Source organism: Homarus americanus, unplaced genomic scaffold (assembly GCF_018991925.1).
Source record: "Homarus americanus isolate GMGI-L3 unplaced genomic scaffold, GMGI_Hamer_2.0 scaffold23518, whole genome shotgun sequence".
NCBI classification, from domain to species: Eukaryota; Metazoa; Arthropoda; class Malacostraca; order Decapoda; family Nephropidae; genus Homarus; species Homarus americanus.
The window spans coordinates 111,155-136,751 of NW_024745451.1; the positions used below are offsets into that span (position 1 = coordinate 111,155).

Here is a 25,597-nt window from a genome sequence, read left to right on the forward strand (position 1 = left end):
TTTGGTCTATAAGAACTTGTTATAATTTTTTTTATTGGAACGTACATGCAACTTGCCTCACGCGATCAATACAACAGTCAACACTATACTGGCACTGCTCAGTCTGCATTATTTTATACGTTATGTATTAGAGTACGAGCCACCGATGGGGAACAGATAGTGAAGACACAAAGTGAAGAACTTGAGTACATTGTAACAAAACTTTAAGATCATCACAAATCCTCATATCTCCAAAAAATGATGCTGAATCAGTTTAGTTGTCCGCGCCACTACCTTTACGATCAGTACTCCCTGAACTATATTCGTTGACATATCTACTTGTACTACATGTTAAAGTGAGCAACTCTATTAAGTGTACTATACGATAGCAAAACAAATGTGTCTTGAGGGAATATGTATAGGACGGTATGTTTGTGATGTGTCATCTTCTGGTCCACCACATTCATCGGTTGCAAAACACCTGGGAAACACCACAGCTGAGAGTCACAATGTGTAGTCAGTACTGCTCTCTAACAGCTTAATGAATTTGAGTGATAGAGAATAAATAATACTTGTTCACTGAATGTCTCGAGTTAGTTAAGATTTGTCCATCAAATTTTATGAACGACTGGTGAATGTGTTTTTAGGGTGTATAGTCTAACATTCGTCACCATTTACACATTAATCTATTTCAGTCACAACTGTACACAAAACACGATAATGAGTGTACAAGGACTCGTTGGTACAGGGGTGTCCAGACTCCATTGGCCTCCCCGTTGCATCATTAACTATAGGAATGTCCTTGAGTTCTCAACCACAAACATATTCAGAGTAAACCAGGGAGGTAGACTGACCTGTGTGAGTAGCTCTTGTCTTTCTGGTGCGAGGGTCATGGTGGTGTCGTCGATAGTGTCAGGATCTTGGGATGAGTCTGGGTCACTCCCTGAGCTCTGGCCACGGAATGACCCTCTCCAGGATTCCCAGCCGAAGAGCCGCATCTTGCTGATAAGCTGATAACCAGATAACCACTTGGTCTCTATTAAACCGGAACTAATTTGTAGATAATGGTAGTAAATCACAAAGAATTGTTTTTCTAGTTGTCATAAACATATGTACAGCCCAGATGAAAATAATTATGGTGAAATGTCATCGGCGTTGTCAGTTTCCTGTCGCTTCAGTAGGGTTGTTCCACATTATATTTTGTGCCTGGTTGTTGCATCAGTAAGCAACCCAGTACAGTATCGCTCGAATTGCCACTGTGATTCACATTCCCCTTGTGTTGGACATCTCATGTGCGTCTCAGGTGTGTGTGTACGCAAACCGCACCTCACCCTTGCCAAAGTTTCCAACAGTTGCCACAACTCAATGACGATTTCTTCATATAATTTTCTATTGATAACTTGTTAATGGTTTCTATAAGAGGGCTTGTTTTCAAGAAACTGCCATTCGCATGTTCAAGCTGCACAACTACTATTGCAACTAGAACTTGGAGAATTAAAAGGGGGAGTGACAGTCAGATGTACTAGTGTTGCTACCGACAAACGGAAACCGAGATATGTTAGACGTCGTTGCCAGACGTATTCCGGCCTCGGCGGTGTATGAAAATATTCGTAACTTTATAATTATATGACTAAATGGACAACGGATTTCGTTACAGATAACTTAAAATTACTTTAAATGGTCTTAAATTAGTAATATCACAGTAAACTGACAAACACACAATAATATGAGGCAGACTGCCTGGCGCTTCCATGTATACGATAATGGTACGGAAGGTGGTCATATTATTTACCTAGTATAGTTAGCGAGGAGTAAATGTTTACATCTATGTATTGTCTGTTTCGAGAAAATTAATCTGCTAAAATGTGACCCCTTGAAATTTGGTGAAGAGGTTTTATCGATCGTGAAATCAGTTTTCTCAGGAGAACTTTATCGAAACAATAAGGAAAATGACGCAAACATTGAATATCGCAGTGTTTTGCAGCACGACTATTTTATATTTTATGGCTCGATATAACTTACAAAACTGTCAAGATTAATTTACGTAATGCAAAATTTTCACTTGTTAGTTATAAAACTTTTAGAACATAATTTAAAAAAAATGTAGTGTTCTTTCTTTACTGCCTTGTTAACCACTTGTTGACTCGGTAAACAATTGTTCATCAGTAACTGTCTTCTCTATCCTATAGTACTTTAAACCCTAGGATCGGATCACCGGAAGAATCTCCACCCCAGCTTATTTCACCTACCGATTAACCACAGTAACGCAACCTAACCAAACCTAACTATTTTGGAGATGGGTTTAGATTTGGTTAGGTTAGGTTAGCATTAGGGTGGCTAATCTTTAGGTGAAATAAGCGGAAGTGAAGATTCTTCTGGTGATCCCATGATTATGTCTCGGACAACTTTAAGGACACGGTGTAGCGCGAACTTTAAACTTTAAGATTTGACATTAACGTGGTAGATGTCAACCACTTGATTGGTCAAGAAAACGGGAACGTCTATTTATCACGTTTCTTTATTCATCATACAGCTTTCTTCCTACACTCGCTTTTATAATTGTGTATACTACTGTATACAGTATTCTGAACGAATGCAGATTTTCAAGGCTGAATCATGCTAGCAAACAGTGCTACGACATACTCAGAACTCTGCAATTGTGCGTGACATTTTGATCCGCCCAATGTTTTGCTTATCAAATGAATGACAGTTCGTTCGAAGACGTCCACCTGTTCAGATAAGCTGTTCCTTAAGCCCACATCATGTATAACAGGGGCGCACCCAGAAATTGAGTAGGGGGGGTTTCCAAATTACTGAAAAGTCTGGTCATTTGCACTGAATCTTAGGAAATAAGAGAAATACAAACCAAGGAGTATATATACAGAGGAGGGTGAGACCAGGTCCACAATGGTCAGGTATTAGGTAATGACCCTACTAATCTTTAAATAGCACCGCAACGGTCGGTAGTCAGGTCAGAGGGTAAGGTGACCCAACCTTCTCACCTGGTTACAAATCTTTTTAATTACAAAATTGTCCAGTTTGTTCTGTTTGTTCATTTGAGGGATAACAAGCATTGCATTGACTGGGATAATGCCTCCTCAATATTACCTTGTAATTCAATTGATAGTAGGAACATCATAGAATCTAGTCTCATTAAACATACCGAAGCATTCAACATGAATTTGAGTAATGGCATGTACAAACTGGGCAATTTTGTAATTAAGAAGATTTGTAACCAGGTGAGAAGGTTGGGTCACCTTACCCTCTGACCTGACTACCGACCGTTGCGGTGCTATTTAAAGATTAGTAGGGTCATTACCTAATACCTGACCATTGTGGACCTGGTCTCACCCTCCTCTGTATATATACACCTTGTTTTGTACTTCTCTTTAGTCTGTACTCACCCCTGAAGATGTGAATTACACGAAAGCGCTTGGGAACTTCGTGTTTTCTTCTTTCCTTGTGGTTATCAGCATATATATATATATATATATATATATATATATATATATATATATATATATATATATATATATATATATATATATATATATAACCACGTGCCTTGCCATTTCTGAAGTTTGTCTGCAGCCATTGCAATCTCATTTTGGTCTTGGCCAAATAACGTTGGAAGTCATGATATTTCTTGAAATCTTAATGGTATCGTCGTTAAGACAGTTTGATTCGTCTTACAAACTTAAATCACCCCTTATCCGTTCATAGTATAATGGTGTATAAACTACTAATTGTAGGTAGTAGGCAGCTATCAAACAGGGAGGTACTGCCGCCTGGGAAGATATATTGGAAGCATAATGTGTTGTCTATTGGCAGACTCTGCTGCCATATGGCATCACAAAAATTGTGACCAAGTCCCAGGTTGCTGAACTGACTTTCTGCCCCTTTTACACAATTGCAGGGTCTCAATTGTTTCTCTTACTACTGACAACGCAACATACAGGGTACATACTGTATAATATCATTTCTCACTCTTGATTTTTTTTTATTTATGGTTATTATTATTATTATTATTATTATTGTTATTATTATTATTATTAGTTATTATCATTATTTTTTATGAATTATTATTATTATTATTATTATTATTATTATTATTATATTTTCGCTTCAGCCTCTGATGTGGATTCGCATTTACATTAGTGACCAACAAATGAAAGTTATATTAGAACTTTCTGGTTGTACTGATGTGCCACTCCGGTACTGCGACAGTGGCACGGCCTCAACATTCCCCGATACAAAACTTTATCAAAGGTTTCTGTGTAAGTCAGTGACATCTATTAACCATTTAATGTGCCAGTCTATGGTGCGCTCATCCACATCACTTGTCTCTTTCTAAACACCAGCTGGACTAACACTATTTCGTCGTGAGGCTAGCTGTACCCTTCATGTTAACGTTAAATAAAGTTATAGGGAAGAATTCGACGTTGTTATACGAAAATCTAAATCGCCTTTGGAGATGTCATTAGGTAATATAGGTGAAATTAAAGAGACTATAGGTTCGAATGATCTATATATGAGTTCAACAGATTTTAGGTGTTACTACTCAGTCAAGGAACTAAGAACAGCTTGGCCACTGGGAGAGATTAACCTACCCTGTACTGTAAGAAACATGTTTGTTATTTCCATATTTTATCAGATAAGAATGAGTGTATAACGTATGTAACCACAATTAGATTTGACATTTATGTTAGATTATCCCATAGTAAGTAATAAATATGAATGTCAAGTGTAAATATGGACATAAACGAGTAATTGGTGTCAACGACCTTTCCAATTGTGTCTGACTAATGGTGTTTTCTTAGTTTAATTTTATATGGGTTTTATGATACCTCCAGTAAAATGTTTCCCTTGCCGTTTTTATCAGTACATTTGCTTTTAATTTTGATAAAGGTTGAGGTCTATACATTATTACTAGAAATTTGTTAACGGTATATCCCTTAATTCATTTATACTAGATCACCGACTTATTTTCAAGAACTTTCAAGAATATGGGATTGTCTTGGAGGATTTATTGATGAATTTACCTTCGACGATTTTAATCAATATGTAGGAACAGTTAAGAGAGGCTGTAGGCAAGTTACCGTCTTTTGTCTGGAATGATCTATCAAACATGAAGCTAAAGTTTTGTGTGGTAATATTTAAGGACAGTCTCCTAGGTTATCCAGCCACCTAGTGCTTTACCTAATTAGGGTTTTGGTATTATTTTAGTTTCGGTTATCCGGGGAATCAGTTAGGTTACATTTGGTTAGGTTAGGTTAATTTGGATTTCTAAATACAGGGATGACTGGAACTAAAATTTTACCAAGTTTTTATCCTTGGCTTGTCTTCTCGTAAAGAATACTCTGTTCTTGGTGCCTGCCACTGACCTCTGTTTATCTGAGCATGAGGATACGTCGTTATTGTTGTCAGAACATTTTGTAGACTTTAATAATAATGCTTGGTAAAATTTGACGAGCAATCCAGCCTTGGTATTACCGTATTATTGTTTCGGTCATCCGATCCGGGGAATCTTAGGAATTTAGGTTAGGTTAGGTTAGTTATAGTTCCTGGGTTCTGTGGTTAGGTTAGGCAAGATGGAAGTCATTCAAAACACGTTGGAAAAACATAGTGATGACTGAAACGATAATTTTATCTCGGCCTTAGCGCCTACTAGAGAAAATTTTCTCCGTAGAAGTTAAAAGCTTTCTTGCCTCAAGAAAGTGAAAAAAAATGCAGAAGGAATATGTTTAGTGCAGTTTCACTTACAAATTTTTTTTTCTGGAGGAGTTGCTTTGCTTTATGAGACTCAGTGGTTCTTTAGTTTTTTGGGGTAGTACATGTACATTCTGTTACAAAAACCTTTATTCTTGAGGAAAGAAATAAGTTTTCTGCAAAGAATTTTTGTAAATGGCTGGGTAACCTGGACTATTCCCCTATAGCAATACAGTACTGTATATGTCTGTGTATGTAGAGTAAAGGACAGTACTGTAAATAGTATTGCAAGACTTCAAGATTTGTTACTTTTTTTTTCGACAAATCCCTAATATGTTATATGCACGGTATAATGTATTCTTCATTTCCTATATTTATATTTTGTAGTATTTTACAGATAGTACTGTAGTTTCACAATAGATATGGCAGATAGAGAACCAAAAATTCAGAGTTATGGAGTGAGGCTCAATCCTGTACCTGCTAACCATTCAGAAAAAGGGGAAAATTCACTCATACAATTTTACGTAACCGGAGATGGAAGTTTCTGGATTCGAGTCAACTGTCCTCAGTGTAAGTATATTTTAAATCATATTTTTCAGATACCAAACATAGTACTGTATCATTATGCCAGGAAGAGGACGAGATGTGGGTACAAATCAAGGAGAAACTCTTCGCAGACCAGGCCAGACCAGTAAGTTATGAAATAAAAATTTTGCATGAATACATGGCCACTTTCTGTGATGGAAGTACAGATATCTGCCTTTTTCAAAATGTTTCATGTGCTATTTGCATGTCTACTGTGTTGGTGTATTATTAATTTTCTCAAACTCCAGTAATTTTTATTTATTTTTCACAATTAAGAGGCCAAAATGCAATAAGGTGGCAGTTGCTTGACCTTGATTATTCTGCTGTCAGCAGCTGATTTTGGTTGCCTTTGACAGACGGGGGAGAAAAATACAATTCCTGCAGTGCTTCCCCATGGCATTCCACAGTAACTGGGCACACTATGAACCCAGACTGTTAAAGATGTTTGAGGAGTGAGAGTTAAAGTGGTGAGGTGTGCTGACCCACTGGTATGAGGGTTTGCCCTTTTGCCTTCCAGTCATTGATTAAATGGTTAGGGGAGAAACAAAAACATGATCAGTACTGGTCCAACAACCCTACCTGATGAAAACTACTGTATACCAGTGTCAGTTCAAAGGTCTCCCCAGAATTCTGTGATATAAAGATGGATTAGATATGAGGTAGTGAGTTGGAGCGCTATATCAACCTTGTATGTTCTTTTGCCTTTTTCTACAGAGAAGACTGGAAAAAATGAAAATTAGACTGTTATGTACAGTACTCTTTTATATTTTGTCAAATGTATTCATGTTTTTATGTTCTTTCAGCAATAGATTTAGCAAACCTGCTTTTGCATATACAATAAATTGATATGTTCTCTTTACATAGACGAGGTTAACCCATGCTAGTTTATGGCCGTAAAATGTTGGTGATAATAATGATGCATTAAATTAACCTACCTTTTTTGTTGGCTCTGTATGTTTGTGCTTTGTTGAATATATAATCTAAGAAACATGTCTAAGCATCTTGGCATTTATATTTCTTAATCCTTAAGTGAATTGAATTGAAACAGTTTATTTAGCCAGAAAAACAAAGATACAGAGTGGATAATAATAACAATATTTACATGGCTGAGCCAGTTGAGAACCTGAGCTCTTTTTTTAGCACCTGATATGTACTGTACATTGGTCCCTCGGTTAACGAACACAATTCATTCCAGAAGGTCGTTCGTTAACTGAAACCATTGTTGTAATGGGATTTTGAGTATTTGGTTTCAGCTCACCAAAAATTACATACAAAGTAAAAATAAATGCAGTAAAGTACACTTACTTTGAGGTGTGTATGTAGAAGGCTCCTGGTTGATGATGATGATGATGGGAATTAGAAGTGGGGGTGGAGGAGAAGGGAGAAGAGAAGGAAGTGGGGGTGGAAGAGAAATCACCCCATGCTTCATGCCATCATTTCACCCATAAAATTTTAAGTTCACTAGGTGTAATTCAAGATTATTTTCTCTAAATCAACACTGCACTGCACTATATATTGTCAATATGTAAAATAAATTTCAGAATGACCAATAATTGTAGTGTGAAAACGTAAAAATAGTTTATGTTCAAGAGAGCCACAAGTAAGATGTAACCTCCACTGACCAGAGATACAAACTGACACCTTGCTGGGTGAGTCAAGTGGCTGATTGGCGCACCAAAAACTAGTTTCCTGTACTGCAATTATGTTAAATAAGTGTTAAAATGACTAAAAAAATTAATATAAAACTTGGAAAATTATTGAATAGTACAACCTTCTTGATATTTACTCAAATGGGAACAAATTTAAGCCCTAGAACCGATTACTGTATTGGCGGACTAATATTCCAGCTGGTGAGCAAGCGAAAACATGCTGACATGATTTCATAAAAATTTCGTTAACCGAATTGAAGATTCTTGTGGAAGGTAATTCATTAACCGAAATTTTGTTAACCGAGGCGTTCGTTAACTGAGGGATCACTGTACAGTACAGTATATTTATCTCAAGGAAGTACTGTATTAATGTAACATTTAGCATCATTTGGAATAGTACAATAGCATGGTGGTAATAAGAACATCTCATAATGTAACCACGGTTATCACTTCAATATTTTTTTATTTACTTATTATTATTTTTTTTTTTTATTACAAGTACAGTATAGTCTTCATTTACGCGGTCAGTTAAACCCGTGGAGGTCCGCTTAAAATGAGAAACGTGTAAACGAAATAACAACGTATGGGATTAATTGAAATAGAGACTGGGCCGATCCCCAGACTACCCTTTTTCCGACACAATACGTACCTTGTAGTAAAAATAGCATCTTAATTTTATGATGGTATGGAAACACACATAATATAGAAGAGAAATATCAATAAGAGAATAATATACTGTACAGGTAAAAGTAAAATCAAGGTTTAACACTTACGTTAGTAGAAGAGATGGCTGGGCACACGGGGGTGGGGGCTGGTTCCGAGGCAGAGGGCAGATTAGTGGCCCTCAGGTGAATCACTTGTATCACTATCCACCACAGAGGTCAGGGCCTCCCTGACAAACCCCTCAAAGTCACCATCACTGTCACTATCATTGACTTGGGCTGGCTGTGGTTGTGGTGGGTTGCGGGTGAAGAACTCGGTGATGTTAAGCTGACGGCTAGCGTTGATGTGGTCGTGATACATCTGTACATACGGCTCCATAGTTTGCAACAGATGGTTATTGGAGACTTCATATCGGTGATTGACTGGGTCTTTGGAAAGGATGAGCTTGAGTCTCGGCATACTCGATTGCTTCCTTTACATCACCATGAGTTAACTTCTGTTCTTCTTGTTCTGCCGTACTACCTGCCTCCTCACTGACGTCATCATCTTCCAACATCTCGTCAGCAGTCACCTCAGGTTGCCTGATTCCTCCAGGATGTTGTTCTTGGTGGTCTCGGAGAAGCCTGCAGCTCTAACACTCTGAGCAGCCTCTCTTGCAAGGTCCACTGCCACTGCAACAGACTGAGCCTCTCCAGCCACAGGTTGCCTCTGCCTCCCACCTGGGATACCTTACAGCACATGTCGCCACGCGTGACGAATCGCTGCCACAGACAGCTGCCCCCATGCCTCCACCAAGAAATCAACAGCTTTCTTGACGTTACACATCTTCCAAAACTGTTTTACTCGCACTTCATGCTCCGCCAACTCTTCTTCTGGATCCTCGCTCTCGCTATCGGTGCCACTCAGAAGGTTCCGCAACTCATCCTTGGTGTTGGTGATGTCGTTCAGGAACTTAAACGTCTTTGCGGAGAAAGCAGCCTTCATGCTACATATCAACTCCTGGTCCATGGGCTGGATTAACGACATAGCGTTGGGAGGAAGGAAGACCGCTTTTACACTGGGGTGACGATCCAACAGTAGGGGCGAGTGTCCTGGTGCATTGTCAAGGAGCAACAAAGTGTTAAATGGAACTTTATGTCGTCAAACCTGGAGAGGGACAGACCAGTGAACATCCACACCTTACATGCGGTTAGCTAGTGGACATTTAGCTTGATCATGTCCATGTTTTTGTAGGCGTGCGGCTTGCGGGCTGTGTGTATCACAGACAACTTGAACTTACAGGTGCCGGAGGCATTGGTGGTGAACAGGACGGTGATGCACCCCGTCTGCAACTTCTGGCCCCGACACTTGCTGGCAGACTCGACAACGAAGGTCTTGGAAGGTAATTTCTTCCAAAACAGACCGGATATATCCATGTTGAACACCTGGTCGTCGGTGTACTGTACTGTCCTTCTTCCATAGTTTCTCGAAAGAATGGAGGAAAATCCATGGCGGCAACATGATTAGCACTAGCTCCTTCACCAACAATGTTAATGTTCGTGATCTTGTTACGACGTTTAAACCCTTGCAGCCACCCAGCGGAAGCAGTGAAGGGTTTGGGCTCTGCAATTCCCATCTTTCGCGCCACTGATTGGTAGAGTTCTCTCGCGTAGTCCTGCACTGCCCGCGTGTCGACCGCCATGTTCTTCTTGCCTGACGAATCAAGTAGCTAACCAATAAATTCTTAGTTTTGAGCAGCATATTCTGACAATACTTCACCATTGAAGCACCTGCAGACTTTGTGATGGTCACGTGTTCTTTTATCTTGGCGGCATCCTTCTTGATTGTACGAATCATAGATTCGTTAACTCCATGCTGGCGCGCGAGATCAACTTGTCGGATTCCCTTTTCTAATTCCTGAACAAATTTGTATTTTACTTCGTAACTTAGGGCGCGTCTTATCTTCTTGGGCTTGGGGCGGCTTGGTCCAGGTAATTTAAGGTTTTTCTGGGGTGGTGGGGGTCCAGCGGAAGCCATTGTTGAACAGATTAGCGGGCACAAGAGAGAACAGTATACACGGAGACCGAGGACAATGAGACTGGCCAAGTTAGGTCAGCGACTTCTTCCCTCCGGTGGCTGGGCACGTCATATTACATTAGACCAATTACAGCTAGCGGCGGAGGGAGGTAAGGATGCGTGACCCAATCACAGTCCATTACGTCATATGATGTCAGCGATAATGCAACAGCGACATACTGCGCACCCTCCCTACGCCGCTTCCCGTGTTGGTCAAGAATGTACTGCGTAACTAATAATTGGCGCGTCTCGACCTCTCACGCCGCTCACCGCGTAAATGATGGAATGAACCATGTAAATAAAAATTGTTGGTCTGGCAAGGTGCCGTGTAAATGACCAAACGCGTAAACAAAATCCGCGTAAATCAAGACTATACTGTATCTGTGTATACATAAATTACAGTGGAATTGAAAAACATAAATATAATGGGGAAGCAGTACAACACGGGTATTAAGGTTAAACAAGAGGACAAAGCTGTCAGGATTATGTCTAGTTGGCATATACAGTATATATTTTTTGCAATGGTAATTTCTTATCTATTTACATAATGTTTTCAGATAAAACAGTTTTGATGGTACAATGAAAGCAGGTACAGTAAATATAGTAGGTATTACAAGAAATATTAATACTTAGACAATAGATATTTTTTAAGAGATGATTTAAAGGAAGGGAGCGTAGTCTTCGCTCGGATGGGTGGGGGTAAGTTGTTCCACACCTTCACACCATGATTTTTTATGGAGGTCTGGGACTGAGACGAGCGCATGGGGGGTGGTCTTAGTAGCTCTGGGTGCCTTAAGTTGTATCTCTGATTATTCCGGAACTGGAATAATTATTGTCAAGCAAGTGATTGATAGATTTGTAAACAAAGAGGGCACAGCAGTAGGTGCTATTATCTTCGAATTTTAACATTTTCAATTTAGCAAATTTTTTGTAGGTCATTGTCCCTATATCTCACCCCATATATGCAGTAATTAAACAAGGAACATGAACTGTCCACTGATGGCCAGCATTTAAGGGTTAAGAAATTTAAATTTCATTTCATTCAAATCTACTGTAAGCCCTGTACAGACAATATTGGATAGAGAGAAGGAGGCTTGATGGATGGAGCACTGTCTTGGGATGGGTATGTGTAGAAAATGGATAAAAACAGATTGACAAAGAGTGTTCATGAGTGAGATAACAAGGGAGGAGGGTTGAGGAAGGCTCAGAATGAAGCTCAGGGGCAAAATTTGTGAGAATTCTTTCAGGAATGTAACCCTCTCATAAATTGGGGTCTGCTTTCATGACAGAATTGTGTATAGTCCCTATTACAAAGTACATGTACAGGTCTGCTACTGAACTTTAACCAGGGATGTGATTTCTCAGGGTTTTTCCCAGTTTTCCAATTTTTTTTCCATTGTTTCAGGCGACCCATGTGAATCGTGTAGATCCATTGAGAAATTTTGTGGGGGGGGGACAAGAGAAATGTTTGACAATAAATAACAATAATTGACCATTTAGGGTCAATTGGTCAGTTTACTGACTGCTGCGCGGACGACGAGCCAGTATACTTCGTACAGTCTCTCCTCGACTTACGACATATTCGAATTGCGACAACCCGGACATACGACGGCCATGGTCGTATAAAATATTTTTCACATTACGTATTTTCGAGTCCCGGCGTTAGTGATCGCGCTGTGGACTGACCAAATTTTCCTTTGTAATTCCCTTTAAAATGGCTGGCAAGCGTAAAAGTGAGAGTTCTCGTGGTGCTGAGAAGAAAAAGAGACACCCATTTTAGAATTCATGTGTATTATTTTTGACTTTTTGATTTATGACCAATTCAACTTACGACCTGGTCGTCTGGACGGAACCCCTTCTTAAGTCGAGGAGAGACTGTATAGTGACCGCACTCTACATGTTCATGCATTACATCATATATGCTATTTCTCATTGGCTGAGTATTACTTGTTTTGTATTCCATTCTTCGATTCTTTAGTATTTCATTGACCAAAGATCAATGGCGTCATACAATGCCACTATTAGAAGCATTATAATATGCCTCTCCACCCTATCCACTTCATCCACCTTCCCCCTCTGCCACTGGTGAGGGAGGGGCTAAGCATTTATCAATATAACTAAGTTTCTATAATCATTTTACTCTTTCTGATGATCACAATTTATTCTGTAACCTATGCTGTATTTCACAGCTGTATAGGCAACTCGGTAGGGCGTGTTTGTGTCCCGCAGGAGGTCAGGGCTTTGGGGCATGTATGTTTGTTCCCAGGGGGTCAGGGCTTTAGGGCATGTGTATCCCCCAGGAGGTCAGGGCTGTATGGCATGTGTGTCCCCCAGGAGGTCAGGGCTGTATGGCATGTGTGTACTCCAGAAGGTCAGGGCTGTATGGCATGTGTGTCCCCCAGGAGGTCAGGGCTGTAGGGCATGTGTGTGCCCCAGGAGGTCAGGGTTGTAGGGCATGTGTGTGTCCCCCATGAGGTCAGGGCTGTAACGCATGTGTGTCCTCAAGGAGGGGGACCCTATGATGTGTAGGAACATAAAACTCTCCAAATTAGAGGAAATTAAAAAAAAAAAAAAAACTAAACAATCAAAGAAAACAGAGTGTGAGGAAATGACTCAAAAATCAAGGCAGAGCAGAGAGGCCTTCCAGCAACAAAAATAGAAACATTTACTCTCCCTGAAAAAACTAACTGATGCAATTAAAACTAAGAATAAAACAAAACCAAATGAGTGAATATTACATGGGAAAGAAATCTAAATATTTTGTTTGTATAAACTGTATCATGGAACAAGCTTATTTTTCTTATTTAAGTACTACATATGCTGTTGAAACCCCAGTTGCTGCTGCATTAGAGATATATCCCTTCAGTAAATATTAAATTTTGAAATCTCACATAATAGTGCAAATAAAAGCTTACCTTTTAGTTTATCTTCTCTCAGTGATGGTGTACAATTAAAAATATTAAACAAATTCAACTTTAGTAACAACTAAAATTCTTAAAGGAATTATTAAGACTACATGCATGAAAAATATTGTTGAAATAAACATGCAGGAGGTCCCTGACTTACGAATGCCTGCCGATACAAATGGCGTTAACCCTTAAGCCATGGGTTAGGGTACTGCTGGCAGTAACAACCCCCTTGCGTGCGCAGACAAATTGAGAAAAATCGACCTTTCAAAAATAAAAACAGTGGCGGGAATAGGCGGACGTTCTGGAACATCACCCGGGATGCATTGGTCTGACGTTCTGGAACGTCACCCGGGGCCTAAGGTTTAAACTTGAAATTTGCAGTACAGTATTTTATTTACCTGATGGCTTTTTTTCCTTTCATTTACTATACTGTATTTTGTCATTCGATTTCTTTTGTCTTAAATTAAATGATTTTAGATGATTAATAAGGACTTAGGCTATGATATAGTGGGATTGTAATAATTTTTTTGTAAGTACGGTATGCACATAGCATGTGTTCCGACTTACGTACAAATCCAACTTATGAACGTCCTCAAGAACGGAGCTCGTTCGTAACCCGGGGACCCCAGTACATGTTTGATTTTGGGTACTGTGTATTTTAACTATTAGGCACTCACGAAATGAGTAACAATGCGAGAAATTAAGTTAAATATGGTAAAAACTTCCCGGGTAGGTGTTTCCCCAGACCCCTCAACTCAAATTTATTTATATGTACTGAATATATATATTTTTTTTTCCCAAGACCCAATCACATCCCTGTTTAACAATTTTGGTATCCCGTGACAAGATGTACAGTAAGTAAATGGCATGTGATTGAACAGTTATTGCATTTTTGTGTACCATTCATGAGATTGTATTTTTCTCCATTTATCTCTGTGAATTGTGAATGGTCAATACATAATTAATCAGTGCATAGACTGGCTTCTGTCTAATTTACCATTCGGCTATCCATTCATGTCATATCCACCCACCTTCTGTGTCATCTCGTTCAACACCACTCAGCTGGCATTTCACCTCATATTTCCACTTTTATCACCACTCCATCCACAGTTTTTGTCCTGATCTTTACCTTTGTATAATGTCCCCAACTCTTATTACTGTACTGTACTGCTTTGGTGTGGCCTTTGCTTCTGCTTGTGGTGTCATGGCAGTTATTAGAATTTGATCTTGAATTAATGCCCTGATTCACATCTTAGACCACCCTGAAATTTTTAACAACACTTGGTATAGTTGTTAATATATTTTTAAATTTTAAGAAGCTGTTTTTTGTTGTTGTTGAAGGAGATATATTTTCATGATTATTCTTAGCAGATGGAGGTGACGCAGGTGAAACAAACACACCGAATAAGTTAAAAGACTTGTTGTATCGTATCTTGGACATAAAGTCCCCGGATGATCTCCAAGTGCAAGAAGTGGCCTCTGAGGTGAAGGCAACAGTTACTGAAGAGGAAGACTTAAAGTGAGTTTTTACTTCAGAGTTATTTATATGTGTATTTCATTTACATTGAAGCCTCCATATGATGGACTCCTCTCTCCATATAATCTGTTAAATGAGGGTTTCACACTTTATGGAAACTTGATATAGGGTAATGGACTTCCATCTCCATATTAGTTCCTTAGATGGAGATTTCACATCTAACAGACCTTCAATATAATGGACTTTCCTGTCCATATAGTCTGTTAAATAGAGGTTTCACTGTATTTCTTTTACAGTAATAATTATTATTATTATTATTACAGAAATTAAGGCAACACTAGTTTTTATTACATTTTTATCTCAGGGAATATCTCAGTCCAGGTACAGTATCTGATATTTTCAGGTGGTTTGTAGAGGAGCTATGCACCCATGCATATAAAGACCGTGTATTTACCCCCGTTGCTGCTAAGCTGTTTGGCCTAATTGCTCAGCATCATGCTGGTGACATTAAGATACGGGATTTGTTGATGAGACGAGTGCAGGATGAATATGATAGTAAGTACTGTACTGAATGTCAAAATATGTACATACAGTGAAACATCCACATAGTGGACTTCTCTCTCAATATGAGCCATTATATTGGGGTTTCATATCTAACGGGTCCTCGATATACAGTGAACCCTCACTTTACGCGGTCAATTGAACCCACGGCGGCCCGCGTAAAGTGAACAACATAACATTTGGGATTAATTGAAATAGAGACAGGCCGACCCCCAAACTCCACTTTTTCAGACACAATACCTACGTTGCAGTAAAAATAACTTCTTAATTTTATGATGGTATGCACAGACAATTAATAATTAAGAGAAATATTAATAATATTAGGTTTTTTAACACTTACATTAGTAGAAAAGATGGCTGGGCACACGGGAATGGGGGGTTGGTTCCGAGGCAGAGGGCAGATTATTGGCCCTCACCTGTATCACTTGTATCACTATCCACCACAGAGGCTTGCAGGGCCTCTTTGTCAAACCCCTCAAAGTCCATATAAGTCCATATCCTCACTATCATTATCACTATCACTGACTTGGGGCGGCTGTGGTGGGTGGCGGGTGAAGAACTCGATAATGTTTTGATGACTGGGCGACCTTGTGCGCACCCTGCTCGCGCCACTCTCCGCGTAAAAGGGTACACACACCGCGGAAAGTGAGCATTCCGTGTTCGGCAGGGTACCGCGTAAACGTGGAAACGCGTAAAGTGGGACCACGGAAAGCGAGGGTTGACTGTAACAGACTTTCATCTCCATATATATAGTCCATTTAATAGAGGTTTCACTGTATGAAGTAAACTTTATACAGTATACATTATAGTACAGTAATAGTACAATACAGGTTGACAACCCTTCATCCGAAATTCCAAAAACCGAAATGCTCTAAAAACCGAAAGTTTTTTTTTTAGACAGGGATTATCCCACCTGGGCATAGATCACTGACCCGCATCGGGGCCTGGGGGGCGAAAATGTAATAGTACAGTAATAATAATTATAATAATTATTCATAGTAAATAAAAATTGTAATAGAAAATACACCAAAATAAAATGATAATAATAATGAAATATAATAATAAAATTTATAATAATAATAACAATAATACTGCAATAATAAAATAATAGTAATAATAATAAAGAAATACAAGAATGAAAAAAAAGATCAAAAGTGAGAAACACGACCTAGACCTATGAATTGTTATTATTATTATAATTTTTATTATATTTTTGCCACCCAGGCCCAATGTGGGTCAGTGACTTCTGCCCGGGTAGGCTTAAAAAAAAAAAAATTAACCATTCTAAAAACTGAAAAATTCCGAAATCCGAAATGCCTCTGGCCCCAAGGATTTCAGATAAGGGATTGTCAACCTGTATTCCCAAACTTTACCTTTGCTTGAATTTAAACTGAACACTTTAACAACAGTCAATATAAATTGCTTCCTTATTTCCTTCCTCTTATTTTTACATGGGGGTGGTCTACTAAATTGACCTGCTATTTAAAGTTTAAATCTATAACTACTGTATTTCTTTATCTTTTAGGCGACAGAAGAATTAAATGAAATAAAAATTCCTCATATTTAATTACATCTTTGAATTTTGTGTTGTGTTGCCTTTAATTCTTGATTAAATGTAAGCAACAAACCTAATCTTCTTTTCTGCTCATGAAGTACAGTAGACTCGCAAATTGCGTGGATTTTTCTTATGCGGTTTCAACTATATGCGGATTTCCCCGGGTTTTAGGTTACAATTTCCAATTTCAAGCTCAAATCTTTCAAAGTGGTCGCAAGCCCGCCAAACGATAGCCTGCCAAGCGTACCACCCCGCCATCCCACCTGGCTACCTCTGTCTGATGCCGAGTTGGAGGAAATAGTGAGAGCGGACGTAGAAGGCGGCGACGATGATGAAGAACAAGAAGATCCAACATGATGGGATATACACAAGATTAGTGAAGTGTTTCAGGTGGCCTAGCACTTGGAAAACTTAGTGTCTGAGTATGACCCCTCTATGGAGTGCAGCATCAACTTCTCACAAGGTCTTACAAGCCTTATGGCTCAGTCAAAGAATATGTTCCAGCAGCTTAAGAAGCAACAATGACAGCTTCCCATCACCATGTTCTTTAAAGAAACTTCAGCATGAACATCGTCAGCAGATCAGCCAATGCTCTCAGCTTCTTGCACTGACCTTGAGCTGCCCACATCCTCCCCTGCGTTATTATCTGAGTTTGACGGTCCTCCCACGGTAGCGATGGAAGGGAATGAATAATCTCAAAACAACAACACATGTCTGTCTACATATTGTCTGTGTACTATTAATGCCGTTATGCACTTGTTACAGATGTTGATATTACATTACAGTAGTGATTTATGAGTTCTAGTATATATGTACGTATATATAGTGATTTAAGGGCAATTTAGGGTATTAGGAGTGTTTCTGACTTTACGCGGTTTTTGGCGTTACGCGGGGTTCAAGCGTAAGGGGGGATTTATTTAAAAGTATTTTCTTAATAATTTATCCCACTGTTGTTACCCATTTATAAAGGGGAGTAATATTTCCTTTTTATAGGGGAATTTCTCTTTTCTAGTTTGCTTTAATTTCTTTTCTGTCTTAGTTTCTAAACTCAACTTTATTTTTTCTCTAGTTCTTGCTTTAGTACTTCCATATGTTAGCTATGTCTTAGTTATTTTACTTCTTATAGTTATTCCATAACCTCTGACCTGTGGTAGCATGGCATGAGGGTTAGGACACGTGGTTTACTGTAATTCTGGTACAGGTACCAGGTTGTGGGAAAACACGAAGGCAAATACTGTGGGAAAATGAAGCTAGATTTGTGAATACTTTCAGTAACACTTAACTACAAGGATCAACTCCCTGGCTTTACTCATCTTGTACTTTTACTTGTACACTTTCCACTTACACTTACACCATTAATGGGTGTACATTTACAAGAACACACAACATTATATTCTTACATATAACACACTTGAGCACCATTAATAATCCTTTAACAGCACCAGGACGAGTAACTTCACTCCACTACTTGTTACATTTGCCAAGAAATAAGTGGCGACCTCATACTCTTGCTGTCTCCAAACACCCAGACAATTAAGGAAATTACATACACGGATACTTGGATGAATGACACAGCCAAAACATAGTTCTACTGAGTGTTGGACTCATCCAAAACAATGCTGGGAGCTGGCCATGCGTACTTCTCATGAGAGAGCATCAGGAGGGACAGTAAACACCTGGCAGGCATCTGGGTGGTTGACTGGGGCCCATAGTAGATGGTTAGCTCCCCACGCCCATGTTCATGAAGTTACCCGATTATACTGGCTTCCATCCATCTCCCGAAACTAGTGTGGAGATCGTCCTTTTCTACACGGGCGCTTGGCCTAAAGGAATCTGTGGACGGGATTAACTCAGAAACTCGACTGCGTTGTTGACATGAATGTCAACATTTTAAAAGCTGAAGGCAAAAGAACATTTTACTTAAAACCCATCAAAGTTATGTTATTGGATCACTGGCATATTCAAACAACTACCAGTAAGTCAAAATCACATAATGTGACGAGGTGGAACATGGAATATTGGACATTACCTGTGGACGGGAGTAACTCAGACGGTAGACTGAACGAGTGAGGTCTCGTGTTCCTCTGCGAGCATTCCACCACAACTGGGCTCCCAAGCCGCAGCCCGCACAGATAATATCTACAAACTCCATTACACTACACCTTGACATGTGAACATCAGGCTACAGACTTATTTTAATTTTCTAAGATCAACTTTTTAAACTAAGCAATAACGGAGCTGTCGAAGACAAGAATTAAACTAATATCAACTAGTCAAGATGGCAATACATTGTGGGTGGGGCTTAGGACAGAGGATCTCAAATTTCATCCGTTAGATTCTCAAAGATAAAACGAGTGACACTTCCTTTCAGGATAATTAATTAATTTTGTAATTAACATCCTTATAACAATTTCACTATGAATGAAAAAAAGGTGACCAGCCTTGAACTAAGTTCGTAAGCTCACGAGAGACAATAAACTCACTACCTCGGTTGACGGGTACTCAACACAGCTCGTCTTAACCCTATGTACTCTATACCTAAAGATATATGCTGCTTACAACACATACTCAATACACTGTAGGTACCGGTATATCTGACTTATGGCTACTCATACACGTTATCTCTTAAATTTGAATTTTCTTTGTCGAGAGGTTTCAGGATGTTATAGAAAATGGACGGCACCTAGGCAAGGGAAAACACGTCTCTCTCTAGGGGTAACTCATCAGTTTCACACATGTTTCGTGGGCGTGGAGCATAATATGAATTATTAGGTGTTAAACAGACTAGCCATGCTAGCGTGACTATGACACCAGGAACGTAACCCCCGCGGAAGTTGCAAGTCTAGTGTACTAATGTAGAATTTTTTTGCTCTGTAAATAAGTAAGTAAAGGTTTGGTCCTATTTGTACTTGGGGCCAACTTGGGGATTGACTTATGTAATCAAACCTCATAGGAGCCGGAAGAGATTGTTCTCTCTATATCTCCCATTTTGTGTTTCACTATTTTCTTTAGAGCTCTCATCTTCTGTTTCCTTTTTCATTGTTTCATCTTACATGTTGTTGGTGAGGCATCCTCCTTAAATCATGGTGCTAATGTGTTGCATCATATTCTTCACTTAATAACAAAACAAACTATCGTACGTGCAGTGAATTGCTTTCCCGGTATACAGTAAATCATTATATCATACCACTCAAGGCCATGTGGTCTAACAGTTCTTCAAAATATTCTACCCATCTCCCTCTTCACCCTTTTCTTTCAGTAATATCCCCCTTTTTTATCATGTAATTTCAGAAAGGCTTGATCTACTTAACAAAGACCGCTATCGATTTGTAACTTCTGCTTTGTTCCTTGGAGAAGTGTACCATCAAGTTAAAATTGGCAAGTCTCCATTTCGTGTGAGTAAAACCTCTTGCTGTTATGATATTCTTTATGACTGTGCTGTATGATAGACATCCAAGAATTACTGAAATTGGGATGAATTATAAGTAGTTTGCCTCATCTATTTTTTAAATTTTTAGATACCAGACAAAAATATCTCCTACAAGTTTTAATTGTCGTAATCCTTGTAAAGAATTTTTTCTCAAATAATTAAACTTATAACATAAAATATTTTGGTATTTTATTTGATTGATGATCCGCTTCCACAGGTCCTCGTTGGTCCTGTCCTAAAATATCTAGATATGATTATTGAGCCACATCTCGCAGGGGACTCAAATGAAAACGTTGATGATGACATGATTGTTGTTTCAAAGCAGGTGAGTCATTTTCCTCCCTCCCTCCCTCCCTCCCTCCTCCTCCTCCTCCTCCTCCTCCTCCTCCTCCTCCTCCTCCTCCTCCTCCTCCTCCTCCTCCTCCTCCTCCTCCTCCTCCTCCTCCTCCTCCTCCTCCTCCTCCAAAAGAGGTAGCTACCGGTAATTAACATCCACAAGAATACAGATACACTGAACCCTCACTAATTCAATATTTTGGGATCATTTGATAAATATTTGTACATAATTTGATACTGTATCTGGGTTGAGGAATTAATTAGTTGTTTATAGCTGCTTATATCCTGAGATTTGCTTATACAGTAGAGCGTCGATATAACGCGAGATAGGTTCCAAGAGAGGTCGCTTTAAACCGAATTCGCACTGAATCGAAGTGTTGTTTCAATGGAATAATTTAGTTTGGTACTTGAGAGAAACACACAATACTAAAAAGACTGACAGTCTACCCAAATGCACCTCAACCCATCTCCTAGAATAAACAAAACATTGTTTTTGTAGTATTATGTTAAAATGAACACTCATAAATTAACACAACTAAAATTAAGGGATGCAAAATGGTCTGTTTACTGGTTGGGGAGATGGGGGGGGGGGGAGAGGATAGGTGATATGTTTGACAGTTGATGCCAAGGTCTAGTGCTGGCAGTACCCTAACCCGGGGCTTAAATCGAGAAAAAAAAATTAACATTTCCAAAAATAATAAAAAAAATAAAATAAAATAAAATGTCGGGAAAATAGGTGGACGTTCCCGGGGCCTAAGGGTTAAGAGTGACTACGTTTTTCTCTTATAAAATGTCACTGAACTGACATAGGAGAATATAATTAACATTGCTGGAATTCTTATACGATAGTGATTAATTTGAATATAAACATGCTATAGCTCGCATTAGACATACAAATTTTAGTTCTAATTTACGAATTTTATTACAGAGCAAAATTTTTTATCGTGCAAAATATATGACTTTTATATTCAAATTATTTGCTGTCTTGCAAGGATTCGTGCAGTACAAGTTATATTCTCCTAACTTTAGTCTGTGACATTATATAAGATAAAAACTTTAAGCCAAAAAACACCAAACCCTGGCTGGGAAGATGGGAGGGAGGGAGGGAGGGGAGGGAAGTGACAGTGACATGTTTGACAGTTGGCACCGAAGGTCTAATGATGTATTTATTTGTTTATTTATGTCCTTTAGCTTGATTTTATGTTTTTTGCTTATAAAATGTCACAGAAGTGACCAGGGAGAATATAATTTTCATTGTTGGAATTCTTATAATATAGTGATTAATTTGAATATAATCATGCTATAGTTTGCACGAGACAAAAAATTTTGTAATCATTTAGTACATTATTTTGAGTACATGTACAGTACAGCTTTCCCCTTAGGACAGTGTAGCGTGCCCAGAGAAACATTAGGGGCAAAATTTTAAATATGATGCTCCAGATTGACTCGTGCAAAATAGGAAAGATTCATTTAAATTTAAAACATTGTCCATAATTGTGGGTGTTGCTTTAAATAAATAATAATAAATTGTGTCGCTTTAAATCGACATTCTACTGTACAGGAGGCCCCCCAAGTTCGTGGATTTTTATTTCACGGTCCTCTATTATTCACGGATGACACCCTGGATGTACCCAAGAATGTCTGTAGGTACAGTAGTTTTAAAGTTGCCGGCATTTTCGCGGCTGGGACAGGAAGCCATTCGTTCTAGAGACAGTAATTTACTTGACCTGTATTGTAAATATATGTGTGTGTGTGTGTGTAGACACACACACACACACAAAACATATACTGTACAAATAAATAATAATTGAAAAATCCTCTCACAAATAATCAGAAACAAATTTATTACAAATGTGACTGTCTACCCTCAAGTCCGTGCTTTATTACTGTTTTAATAAAGCACGGACTTGAGGGTAGACTCACATTTTTAATAAATTTGATTCTGATTATTTGTGAGTATTTTCCCAATTTTATTTATTTGTGCGTGTGTGTGTGTGTGTGTCTACACACACACACACACACATCTACAATACAGGTATAAGAAATAATTGTCCTAAGGGCAAACACATAAAGGGAATATTGTATACATTTCTTTGTACACCAGTAAAAATGTAACACCACCACCACCACCTCTCTTCCCCCACACACACACACACACACACACACACAAAAGTCCACAAATATTATTCGAGGATTTGGCAATTTGTAGCCATTTTGAGAACCTAATCCCCACGAATTTGTGGGACCCCCTGTAGAGTATTTCTTATTACAGACTATTTTCTTCTTGTTGAATCTTGTATTATTGTTTCACAATTGGTCGTGGTACATATATGATCATTTTCTATAGAAGTGTTTCTACAGACAGATATCATTAGATGGGCAGTAGAGAGCACCTACTAGAATTGATTTAGTTTTGGGCAACTATTTGCAGACTAAGCTACTTAAGATGATCAACAATTTATTCAGATCTTAAGATTATAGATAAAGTAATTTCTTACATAAATCACACACACACACACACACACACACACACACACACACACACTTACTTGTCTGTTTCTGTCAAGACATTGTACTGTACATTGTAACCTTCGGGTCTGGTTTCTTCATATACCCTGTATGTGCGACAGAATCATCTAACCACAATTCTGAGGTGGAGAATGAATATTCCAGCCCTACTTTAGAAGCTAAAATTTTATTTCCAAAAGTCAGATTTCTATGTCAAAGATAGCTGATTGTTAAGATCATATTTGGGAATGGCCTTTTCTTTTTAGGTACAGTAGTGCAATATTCATTTATACAATTAGACCAGAATTAGATGTGTAATTTGAAACATATTTATAATTCAATGTTTTTATTTACAGTTATTACAGAGTGGTGTAGATCTACATGAAAGCAAGGCTGATGCAGTAGAAGCATTAGTACTAAAAGTGACGGAGGTTTTCTGCCGTTGTCAGCTGACAGCAGCAACGCGTCTGAATCTTGTAGCAGCTCTGGCTGACCTGTGGCCTCTTTTGGCCAAGGGTAATATCAGTTTACGGACACAGCATGCATCCCTGGCTGCAAAACTTGGGGTGTCTTTACATATCTAATAAGTTATCACTTTCTTCTTTCGGGCATCTATTTTTTTTATGTTAAATTATATGTGGCCATGATGGATATTTTTACTGCAATAAGACCACCCATGCTTCCAATTTACCTTCATTTGATGGAAACTGGATCACAAAGGAGGACACAAAATACCAAACCTGTATTATGTCAGACATATTGTATAGCCATGTATACAGAACAGGATATTAGAGTAGTGTGAGTATTCTTATTTTCCAAAAACCTAATTTAATTTTGACACAAAAATATGACTTTTCAAGTAAAAGAATACTGTACTATATTGAATTATTCTTTTAATATTCTATATACAGTATAACAATAGTGCACATAAGTGTGTAGTAAAATGTGGAAAATTAGTAATAAACAGTATACTGTAATACTGTATCAGGCTGCCAGCACTGTAAAATATACGAGAAGGAAAGAACCATGAGAAAAAATCCAATTTATGGAAACAATCTAAACAAAATTCTCCATTTTGTTAGATGTTTTTGTCAGTGGATTCCTCTACAATGGTTCTTCCTACGGCTGCATTGAGAATGTAGCACTGCTGAGTGGTCGTGTGACACGTTCTCACAGTCCACACCATGAAGTATATGTTTCATAACCAAAGTGCTTAGGCAAGAATGTGCATGTGCCTTTCTGTTGTGACCAGTGATAGATGAGAAAACATATACCATCTCTAGGTTATTGGTAAGAAAATAAGCATCATTCTTTAACTTTTTTTTCTCTCTCACTGATATAGCAAGTTCTTGTTTCATACTGAGAAGGTAGATGGAAGTTAGTTTCTGCTGTAAGCTTTTGTAAACCAAATGATTGATGTCTTTCATTATAGATACAGTACTCTGTCTCTACCACTCTTATTTATTTTTATTTTTTGCAAATATTTTATTGATATGTGAATGTTCCATTTTTTTATATATACAGTATATGGTATATCAGAAGTAAATATATTACCTTGATAATAATGTATCAGGCATTAATAGTCAAAATATGGTTATTCTGTACTGTACTATAGTGTAGTTTAGTACAGTGTTCTGCTGTGGTGACTTCTGTGAGCATTACTGTGAATTAGCTACACACACACACACACATACATACATACATACATATTTATATATATATATATATATATATATATATATATATATATATATATATATATATATATATATATATATATATATATATATATATATATATATATATATATATATATATATATATATTTATATTTATTACAAGCCTTTTCCTGCTTTTGATAGGAGCTGCCAAGATTGTTGTAAGAACCATTATTTTATGTTAATATTATTTTACAGTAATATTGAATGCAGTTTATTTCCTTTTTTATTCAATGAAAAATTTTAAGTTTCTGTATTCTGTATTATACTGTAGTTACTGCTTTGTCCTTCACCCTGTACTTCTATAGGACTGTACACCAATTCATATGTTCTGTATTTTAGCTATTGAAGGAACTTTTATGATTAAACATGTACTGTTCTTGAGAAGACAACATGTTGTACATCTAGTTCCATTCTCATATCTCATGACCTTTTGCATTTAAATCTCCCATTAATGTAACTT

The 25,597-nt window shown here is 38.1% G+C and overlaps 2 protein-coding genes across 5 annotated transcripts in view; one reads left to right on the forward strand and one right to left on the reverse strand.

The window, feature by feature from the left end:
- The window catches only part of LOC121878671 (SEC14-like protein 2), a 50,688-nt gene extending 49,174 nt beyond the window's left edge, over positions 1-1,514 (reverse strand). The window contains exon 1 of the mRNA XM_042384992.1: positions 834-1,514. Within this exon, the coding sequence (XP_042240926.1) occupies positions 834-977 (144 nt within the window). The 5' untranslated portion in view covers positions 978-1,514. The remainder of the gene's footprint in view (positions 1-833) is intronic.
- Positions 81-25,119, forward strand: LOC121878672. Of its 4 annotated transcripts, none has more exons than XM_042384994.1 (7): positions 81-335; positions 6,288-6,379; positions 14,918-15,068; positions 15,430-15,581; positions 20,434-20,537; positions 20,790-20,897; positions 23,773-25,119. In XM_042384994.1, exons 2-7 carry the CDS (start codon positions 6,313-6,315, stop codon positions 23,998-24,000), a joined length of 810 nt encoding a protein of 269 aa, XP_042240928.1. In that variant the 5' UTR covers positions 81-335; positions 6,288-6,312; the 3' UTR covers positions 24,001-25,119. The 4 variants fall into 4 exon arrangements, with proteins under 4 accessions (XP_042240928.1, XP_042240930.1, XP_042240929.1 ...); XM_042384996.1 differs by lacking the exon at positions 81-335 and adding an exon at positions 4,193-4,256; XM_042384995.1 differs by lacking the exon at positions 81-335 and adding an exon at positions 4,325-4,463.
- Positions 25,120-25,597: the final 478 nt, after the last annotated feature.

Coding starts and splice junctions, on each gene's coding strand:
- LOC121878672 (XM_042384994.1), top strand. CDS start 6,313: ATGCCAGGAAGAGGACGAGATGTGGGTACAAATCAAGGAGAAACTCTT. Junction 15,582..20,433: donor AGTGCAGGATGAATATGATA/GTAAGTACTGTA, acceptor ATGTAATTTCAG/AAAGGCTTGATCTACTTAAC. Junction 20,538..20,789: donor TTGGCAAGTCTCCATTTCGT/GTGAGTAAAACC, acceptor CCGCTTCCACAG/GTCCTCGTTGGTCCTGTCCT.